Source organism: Bidens hawaiensis, unplaced genomic scaffold (assembly GCF_021521415.1).
Source record: "Bidens hawaiensis isolate Kalapana, Puna unplaced genomic scaffold, B.hawaiensis_p1.1 tig00017009_1, whole genome shotgun sequence".
NCBI lineage: Eukaryota > Viridiplantae > Streptophyta > Magnoliopsida > Asterales > Asteraceae > Bidens > Bidens hawaiensis.
The window spans coordinates 536,413-546,042 of NW_027492574.1; the positions used below are offsets into that span (position 1 = coordinate 536,413).

General features: G+C 35.0%; 1 protein-coding gene and 1 pseudogene across 2 annotated transcripts; one reads left to right on the plus strand and one right to left on the minus strand.

Annotated features, from left to right (window-relative positions):
* Nucleotides 1-1,256: 1,256 nt before the first annotated feature.
* Nucleotides 1,257-3,891, plus strand: LOC143552733 (uncharacterized). The gene is made up of 5 exons (XM_077042878.1): nt 1,257-1,705; nt 2,533-2,590; nt 2,682-2,765; nt 2,841-2,982; nt 3,557-3,891. Exons 1-5 carry the CDS (start codon nt 1,285-1,287, stop codon nt 3,833-3,835), a joined length of 984 nt encoding a protein of 327 aa, XP_076898993.1. The 5' UTR covers nt 1,257-1,284; the 3' UTR covers nt 3,836-3,891.
* A 1,075-nt stretch (nt 3,892-4,966) lies between these two features.
* On the minus strand, nt 4,967-8,223 carry LOC143552732 (phosphatidylinositol 4-kinase gamma 7 pseudogene; annotated as a pseudogene). Its single transcript, XR_013138701.1, has 2 exons — nt 8,200-8,223; nt 4,967-7,216 (listed from the first exon to the last, which is right to left on the minus strand). The product of XR_013138701.1 is annotated as a phosphatidylinositol 4-kinase gamma 7 pseudogene (transcript).
* Nucleotides 8,224-9,630: the final 1,407 nt, after the last annotated feature.

A 9,630-nucleotide genomic window follows, 5' to 3' on the forward strand; every position in this document is an offset into this window, starting at 1 on the left:
GATAGTTAGTAAAATTGGCTCTATTCAATCTCAAAGGCACCATATATTGTGCAAAGGAAATAGCATATATACACACAACAATCCTTTTTTTACAACTTGAGTTGACAAATTTTAGAATTATATATAGATCATAGGAACCAACTTTTTTAAGAATTTTATATATGAATATATACAAAATAAAAATATTTTTTAAATCACATGATGGGCTAGCTAGCTAGCTATTAGGTATCAAGGAGGCATCTATAGGCCTCTTTCTCATCTTTCCCTACCTTGTAATTAAAAAAAAAACACGTTAGTGTGAAAATGGCATCATGATATCTCTAAGACTGTGAGCATGTAGTAAAAGACCAGGAAGAGCCAACAGATGGGATATCTTTTTCCATATGGGCAATGTGTATGCCTCAAAACTAATTACAAGATAAATGCAACTGGAGTGGGACTTAAGTTTTTCCTGTACCTCTCTGAGACACACATGCCAACCACTTCATTTACTAGAAACATAAACATGCATATATTAATACTAATAATAACTTATGTTAGTTATGCAAGTTCCTGGTTTTAATACTTGTGGTCATTGATTAAGTTGGTAATATGGTTTATAATGGTGCCACTTTTTATCTAGCAAAATAAAATAGGTGTTCATGTTTTTATTAATCATATGTATAATAACATTGTTTTATAAACTTATGTGTTTATCTGGTATATATCTAGAACTCGATAACCATGATAAAGCTACTAAAAATGGTATGTGCGACGAATGTCACAAATTTTATTTTCCACTAAAATTCCAGCGAAATTATTTGAGATCAAGTTCTTCGACATAAAAACATTTCCAACGGTTTTGTCAAATAAAAAAAAAGAAAAGAAAAGAAAAGAAATATTGTAGTAGTGACAATGTGACATACAACATCTTTTTATTAAACTTCTGATGCTCTTCCAAATTTTACTCATAACTTATAAAATTGTACTCAATCAAAGAAAACTTTTTTTGCAATTTATGATTAAGATTGCACACTGTAAACAGTTTTCTTGTGAATTAAATATTGTCATAGACCATCCTAAAATCATATATTCATATTCAACTGTCATTTTCAAAAGAAGGTGATAATTATGTTTGAATTCCAGACAAAAATAAGGTGCTAGTGGTACATAAACAAGTCACACCATTTCACCAACCATCCTCTTACCTTTATATATATTCAAACTACAACCAAAGCTTAATAAAATCACTAGTTCTCTAACACCATACTTATTTATTTATTTTCTCTTTCAAACATCAACAATATGTCTAAAGAAAACATGAGGAGAAACATTGTGGAGAAGAAGAATAGCAGTCCAAATGCAACAAGAGAGAAAGAAAAGATTTCATCAACTCAAAATATTTTATCAAAACATTTGAAAAAAGTTTATCCTGTTGGGATACACAAAACAAGCTCACTTCTTTCATTATCTTCACTTTCTCTAACTCTTTCACATAACTCGAGCGGTTCGTTTACAGATTCTTTGTCTACACTTGAGCAGACCATCTCGTCTGCGCTTCAACTGATCGCACCAACACCGTCACCAACACCATCACCTACACCGGCTCGTAGAGAGCTGCCTGCTGCTAAAACTAGTGCTCATGGTTTAGTTCCAGAACCGAGTTTGGATCCCCCCAACGGTGAGGATGGCTTGAGAAGATGCAACTGGATTACTAAAAATAGCGGTAAGTTAAGTTTAATTTTATATTGTTTATATATGATCATTACAACAAATATGAGATTTACACGCTTTAAACTTTTGTCACTTGTAAATCATTTAAACGCATAAAACATACCGTTATGCGTTTGAATATATGAATATAAACATCTTTACATGATCAATACAGGCAACATTGATAAAAAAAACTTATATTACCTAATAGTGTTCATAGAATCATAGGATTAGTTGTGCTTATATCTACATTATTGTTTTTATGAGAATTTTGTCTCTACATTATTAAATCTAAATATAAAAAGGATACAACATAGTTAATCTGATATAAGAGCATCTATTTCCTGATTAAACATTAAAAAAAACATGTGAATAAACAAGTTGGAGTGTAGAATCTATTCCTTGCTATATCTTACAAAATCGTTGATCAAGTATTTTATTCGAGTTCAAAAGAGTAATCCAAAACGAATACTACGTATACATAACACACATATATATACATACTAATATCTTGTCTGTGGATTTTATAATAGTTTGGTTTGGTATGACAGAAACATAAAACCTAATATACCACACTTCTATCTCCTTGTCATGACTCTTGTTTAATCATGGACAACATTAAAATATGTTTACCTATAACTACTCTAGTGTTCTATTAGTACTTTAAACATTCAGTATAACACTATATTAATGATATCAAGGCAGCCAATGCACCCGAAAGTAACATCAACCATAAAAAAAATCTTGTTAATATATAAACCATTTGTACTTAAAGACGTGGTCTAATTACTCGTGATCAATAACAAAATTTAGCATTTTAATTTGTTTTGTTTTGTTCAGATAAACTTTATGTACAGTTTCACGACGAATGCTGGGGAGTTCCTGTGTATGATGACAAGTAAATCACCATACCTTGTTTCTTTTCGTTTATGTAAACAATGGCTAGTCGTTAAACGAATGCTAACTTGTAATGACTTTCAAATTAACAGCCAACTGTTCGAGCTGCTATCGTTGTGTGGAATGTTGATGGATTACAATTGGACCGAAATCTTGAAAAGGAAGAATCTTTTCAGGTAACAAAAGCATATGTTTAGTTTGTCTTTAGAAACATTTAAGGTTTTGAAACATTTTTTTGTTCATTAATGTAGGGAAGCGTTTTCCGGATTTGAACCGAACATTGTTGCTAAGATGGGAGAGGATGAGATCATGGAAATTGCCTCTAACAAGGACATAATGTTAGCCGAGAGTCGTGTCAGATCCATTGTCGAAAACGCTAGATGCATCATTAAAGTAAGTTTAATTACGTAATTGTTTACATGACCAGAACCCGACAAGAAAAAAAAAGGTCTTTGGGTCGACTAACACAACCCTTTAAAAATGATTAGGTTTGGGTTGACCCGTTTAAAAAATGGGCTCCGGGTTGACTCATTAACCTGTTTAAGTATTTAGAAAAAAACTTTTATAATTATATTTTTTATTTCTGTTTTTTCCGTTTTCCACTTTTCTAAATTATACACTTGCAATTTCCAATTCACTTTCAAGATCTTTAATAGCTTTTTAGAAAATGTATTCATACTAGTCATTTACTCTACTAACTCGGAATTACACAAATTTATTATTATTATTATTATTATTATTATTATTATAAAAGGTTAAAAAAGTCGTGTTTGGGTCGACCTGAATGTATGTGTGGGCGGGTAACGGGTTAGGATGGAAATCTTTGACACAAATAATAATATGTGTTTCTGGTTAAACATTTCAACCCGTCAACCTGACACGATTGACACCCCTACCACTCATGGTCGTTGAGATTAGTTTATTTTTAAAAAAAAAAAAGATTAATGTTTAAATTTTATTGATGTAGATTGCTAAAGCACATGGATCATTTAGTGGATACATGTGGGGATCAGTAAACTATAAGCCCACAATTAGCAGATGCAGACATTCAAGAAATGTGCCTCTAAGAACACCAAAAGCCGAAACCATTAGCAAAGATTTACTGAAACACGGGTTCCGATTGGTGGGGCCGGTTATCGTTTACTCGTTCATGCAAGCGGCGGGAATGAGCATTGACCATCTTGTTGACTGTTTTAGGTTTAGTGAATGTGTGAACCTTGCTGAAAGACCATGGAGACATGTCTAACTTTGATCAACTATTTATAGGATATTGTTTATTTTAATTTTATTGATATTATTATTTCACAAAGGGGTGAATGGGATGCATGTAAGTTTGATTTATTTTGGTGTGTATGTATTAATGTATATCAGCATGGGCTTGGTTTTTTTTTTTTAAAGAAATTTCTAATTATAAGTGAGGAGATTTTTGTAAAGAGATTTATGTAAATAATAAGCATTTTAATGTTATGAAAATGTTTATTGAAAGTTGGTGTATTAGTTGATGATGTTACTAATTGATGTGTATACCTGTTTTAGTATTCTATCCCTACACTGTATACTATACACATTTAGAGGTGTACAAAACCGGATTTTAGGTTAGAGAGGATCGGTTTTCAAACTAGTTTTGATCGAATCAGACAAAGTCAAAACCTGTTTGTCCCAAACCAGTTTGTAAGTGAAAAATGCTCAGTTTGAAACTGGATTGGCTCAATTTGAGCCAGTTTCAAGTTTCAACCGATGTATCCTCAAACGATCAAACCCATTTCAAACAGGCAAATCAAAATGAAATTGGTTTCATTGTTTCAAAAGAGATCGGAAACTGGTTTCGGATTCCAAACCGGTTAGAATGCACCTCTACACGCATTATACACGTAATAATCTTAATATAATAATGATATGATCGTTTGAGGATGTTCACTCGGCCAGAAGTGCACAAAATACCCGGTTCTAGACCGACCCGGTATAGTCGACATGGAACCGGTTCCTACCTGGCACACATGTACGACCTGGTATACGATTTTCATACCCAGAACCAGAACCGACCCGGGTCATCGGAACCGAAATTGAAAATACCCGGTCAAAACCCGTCTTGACCCTACCCGAAACCCAAAAAGAAACCCGGAAAACCCAGACAAATACCCGACTATACCCGGAACTAGTTCCTAACTGACCCGGTTCTGACTTTTGTTGACCAGTTCCTGAGAATTCCCGGTTTGTACACCTCTACACTCGGCTTGTAACCTTCCTCATGTCACCTTCTCACGGTTTCTGTACCCGTTAGAGCTCGAATCTAGACTTGGAATGGCTAAACAGATCATATATATCATACGACAACAAGACCCGACCCGACCCGTTCGTTGGGCGACAAAACATAAAACAAAATATCTACAATCAAATTGTCACTAAAGATTTATTTATAAACATACCAAAGAAGCAACAAATAACCAAAATAAGCAACTAAATGTCCCGAGGAAGAATATTTACCATTAAAAACTAAAACACCTAAAAGTACCCTAAACAGTAAACACTAAACAACTCCAAAACCCAGCCCACAAGTCTGCAGGTCAACTTATTCAAAGTCAAACCCATAAAACCAGTAACATAGTAATAGTACTAGTAGTAGTGGTCACTAATCCTATCTCAAAACTGGCAAGAAGTCCCAAGCCTCTGTCTCCGCCTCTGACCCATCAAAACCGACTTCCGTTTCGCAAACGCAGGGTAAGTCAGATCTTCGAAAACCTCCATAAACATATCCCATTGATCTTCATTCATGTCACCAAACTTCACGAAGCTAGCACCCGCTGCAAGCGGCTCGTTTGCACTTCGGTGACCAGAAGATGAATTCACACCCACGTAGCCGCCACTTTCCGCCTTTGTTTTCTGACTCTTCAACCTATTACCGACACCAGTAGTATCACTTAAACTCAGCATTTTCAAAGGCAGCTTTGGAATACAAGTTTCGGTTTCCTCTTCACTTTCTTCATCTTCCTCATCGAGTTTGGAAAGCGGGCCGAACCCGAAACCCATGTTTTCACATGAGTCAAACGCTGCGTCATCATAGTCAATGTCAAACTGAAACCCGTCATCTTCCGCTTCAACCTCCAGGGGTAAAACAGTAATTTCAGCTTCCGCCTCCTTCTCGGCTACGATTCTTCTAGCTTCCATACATAAAACCTCGAGCTCACTCGGTTCCTCTTCACCACGCCTAAATTCCCGACTCATCATCTCACCGATCTCACTCAAACACAAACCATAAGCAGCAGCTTCTTTTAAGAAAACTGCGCAGAGAATCAAAACCCGTAAACACGCCTCGCGTATCATCGGGAGTTCGTTTTTTAACATCTCGGCATCGCGATACGGGTCGAGTTTTTCAATGTACTCAAGCTCGTCTTCTGAAAATGGAATTGAAGCTTGAGGCCAGTGGATCCACTCGAAATATGGATCCTCTAAATTTTCGGGTAAACAAAGCCCGTGATCGATCGGTATGAGCTCAACTTCACTAAATCTTGTACCATCATCAGTGTTAACCTTTCTAACTAACAAATTTCCTGCGTGTCGGTCGGTGTTGAAAATTCTAATATCTAATATACCTATGCGGTGAACAGCCGACACTGGGAAACTCGAGGTCCCGTGATCACTCGCATCAGTATCATGAGGAATAAACTGTTGGAAAGAAGCAATCTTGCTAAAAAGCTTCTTCTTTCTATGAATCTTGTTGTGTTCACTTACACCATCATTAACATTGAAAATCGAATGTGTGATTTTGACTAATGCAGTAGCGGGTACATTAGCAAAGTGATCATAGTCGAGAAGATAAGCTGCCACTTCACGAAAACCAGTCTCGCCGACACGAACTGAACGTTTCAACCCAGGTTGACCAAGAGCCTTACCCACAAATCCTTTCGGGTTATTTGGTGCAAACGGTTCTTCATCAGTGGGTTTTACTATCGCGACACTCTCACCTTTACTGTTTCTGAAATAATAAGCACCCCCGAGCCCTCCATTTGCCGGGATCGGGTCAATTCCAGCCTTGATCGCGTTCACGACCTCATCAACTAGATGCTTCGCTTTCATGAAACTATCCGAATGGCCCAAGATCTCAACGGGCCCGCTTTGATCTTTCTGTTGTATATCTCTACCGATAGGTGATAAACAAGGAGTCAAAGAGCTACGGTGCAAAATATTGCGCGTAAAAAGAAGTGGCGAATCATTACGTATAGCACTAAGATCGTTGTTCAAAACCATATCTCCAAAAGTCAAGGAACTTTCTTCAATCGGGACGTTTAAAGCAATCTGTAGCCTACGTTTAACCATATGAGCACTATCGCTTCGATCAAGCTCCATTCCTAACACGCAACCCGTTTCAGTTTGAACAAAAACACGTCTTCTGCCAGTGGTTTTGACTCCTTCGATCCTAGTGTTTCCATGGTATTCTCTTCCTAAAGGACTTCTGCAAAGTGATACAGCCATTTGAGTTTGAATCGGGCTGTCCAGGTCAGCAGACATGAACCAGATGAAGGGAACTATGTGTGTTCGGTATTCACTCCCGAAAAGGATTCAAACCCAGAAACAAGCTGCAAATTAATGGTGATTGGTGCACAGAGCCAGATCAGTCTGTTCTCCTAATCTGTACCAAAAGACCAACGCAGGCGATTAAATTTCTCTCTGAAAGCATGTTTATTTAAAAAATCAACAAACTTTATATAATATACTTGCGAGATACTCATAATATGATCCTCCAAACAATAAGATTGACTCATACAAGTTGAACCATATGAGATCTCGTATTCAGTAAAGTATTACATTTTCGCTACCAATATAATCAATACAGATATGCCCACAAAACACAGATGCAGTTGGTGTAAATTACAATCCGGGTTTCTCAAAACTTTTCACAAACACTTGGTGTGCATCCACAAAATGAACAAAATATTTCCCAAAACCCCGATATGATAACAATACACCATAGCGAGCTATCAATGAAGCTCAAAATGAATATTACTAACAAAAAAATGCAACAACTATTCGCAGGACTTTTCACAAACACCTGGTGTGCACCCACAAAATATTTCCCAAAACCCCAAATCAAACTTCGACCCGACAACATAAAACAATACACCATAAATATCCACCAATGAATCTTAAATAAACATTCCTGGTGTAAATTACAATCAGGGTTTCTAAGAACTTTTCACAAACACCTGGTGTGCACCCACAAATTAAGCTTCAATTCAACCAAAGTTGTTAACAATAAACCATAACAAGCTATGATTGAAGCTCAAAACAAACATCACTAACAAAAAATCGTAATAATCACACAATACTTTTCACAAACACTTGGTGTGCACCCACAAATTAAGCTTCAATTCAAACAAATCTGATAACAATAAACCATAAAAAAGCTATGATTGAAGCTCAAAACAAACATTACCAACAAAAAATATGTAATAATCACACTCAGGACTTTTCACAAACACCTGGTGTGCACCCACAAACCATTAAAATGAAACCCCAAATTAAACCTCAATCCAACCATAAACACCCACCAATGAAGCTCAAAATCAAAAACCCTAAATTGAAATAACAACAAGAAGAACTACTACTACTCACCAAACGAACAGATCCGAATCAATCAAGAATCAGAGTGAAGAAATCATGCTGATGGGTTTATTATTATTATTATTAAAGAGATAATATTCAGACTGAGAGAGATGGGAAAGACAAAACCCTTTCTTTCTCTCTGTAATTTGCTTCTTTTCTCTCTCTCTCTCTCTAAATAATCTTTAGCTTTCTCTCTCTAAAACCATCTCCATCCTTTGGGCATTATCTATATAGAGGTGCAGGGTGCAGAGTGTAAATTAATAATAATAATATTAATAATATTGTTTATGTTTGTTATTTATTGTTATATAAAATAATGCACTTCAGGAACACATTAAATATATTTCTATTAGTGTTATTATTATTTTATTATATAAAATAATACACGAGTTTTCGTCCTATTGTTTGTTACGCTAGAAAGTTCTGCTTATGTGTTGGCACATTGGTTGTCAGGTGGCGGCCGACGGTTTGGTTTTCTGAGGGAACGGACAAGCAAAACTCTGAAAGCCAATGTAAGCTCGGTTAAAACAGAGAGTTTGGTTAGAATGGGCGATTAGGCTCTCCAAATTTGAAGAGTGTGGTGACCTAACGCAGGATGGTCGAATATAACTTAATAGTTTACATTAAATATTTTTCCATAACTTTTGCCATCTTTTTTTTTATTTAATTAAACTTACGCGTAGAATTTAATGCTTGTTTTATGTTTCATATAAGATGAGATTTTCTGAAATGCCAATTTAAGTTGTATTAAATATTCTGTTAGTATGCAAAATTTCACTCATAGTACGGTTATAGATATGGTTATGAAAGGGTGAAATGTTGGAATATACATAATACATTTATCTTAAAAGATAGAGATAACGTTTTCCGAAAGACAACCTCGTTTAATATATAACGAGTTTTAAGTAAAGGATTGTCAAAATCGGATAATTTATAACTATTGTTCTAAATGTGATGTATAATTAGATGATATTTTAATTGTTGCTCATGTCTAATTACGTGCTATTATATGAAATCTTGATTTTGATATTGGTATATGTATAAAATTTGTCAAGTTTATGGGAAGATATATGTGAAATGATTATTTAAAGTTCAGTTGATTATGTATGAAGCATATATGTTTTATTTATAAAAAATATATTTATAAATGTATGGATATTTAACATAAAAGGTAAATGTAAATGGATCTTTTATGCTTATATTTGTGGTTTATTTATTGTAAACTTGGACAAGAAGGGATTGGACGATATTGATACATTTAATTTATAAATAGAAGGTTTGGCATAAAACCAATTTTAAGTAAATAGATATGAGAATATCTGAGCCATTTATATTTTTTAATTTTTAGTTTTTTACTCTAAATGTGATACAGAATTTGATCTTTTGGTTGTCTCAGTCTAATTATGTGTGGCTATATGAAATTTTGATTTCAAATTAGCC

Bases quoted from the DNA above. Each gene is read 5' to 3' on its own strand.
- LOC143552733 (XM_077042878.1), top strand. From the start codon at position 1,285: ATGTCTAAAGAAAACATGAGGAGAAACATTGTGGAGAAGAAGAATAGC. The intron at 2,766-2,840 runs GTAACAAAAGCA...TCATTAATGTAG, and splicing joins AAAAGGAAGAATCTTTTCAG to GGAAGCGTTTTCCGGATTTG. The intron at 2,983-3,556 runs GTAAGTTTAATT...TTATTGATGTAG, and splicing joins ACGCTAGATGCATCATTAAA to ATTGCTAAAGCACATGGATC.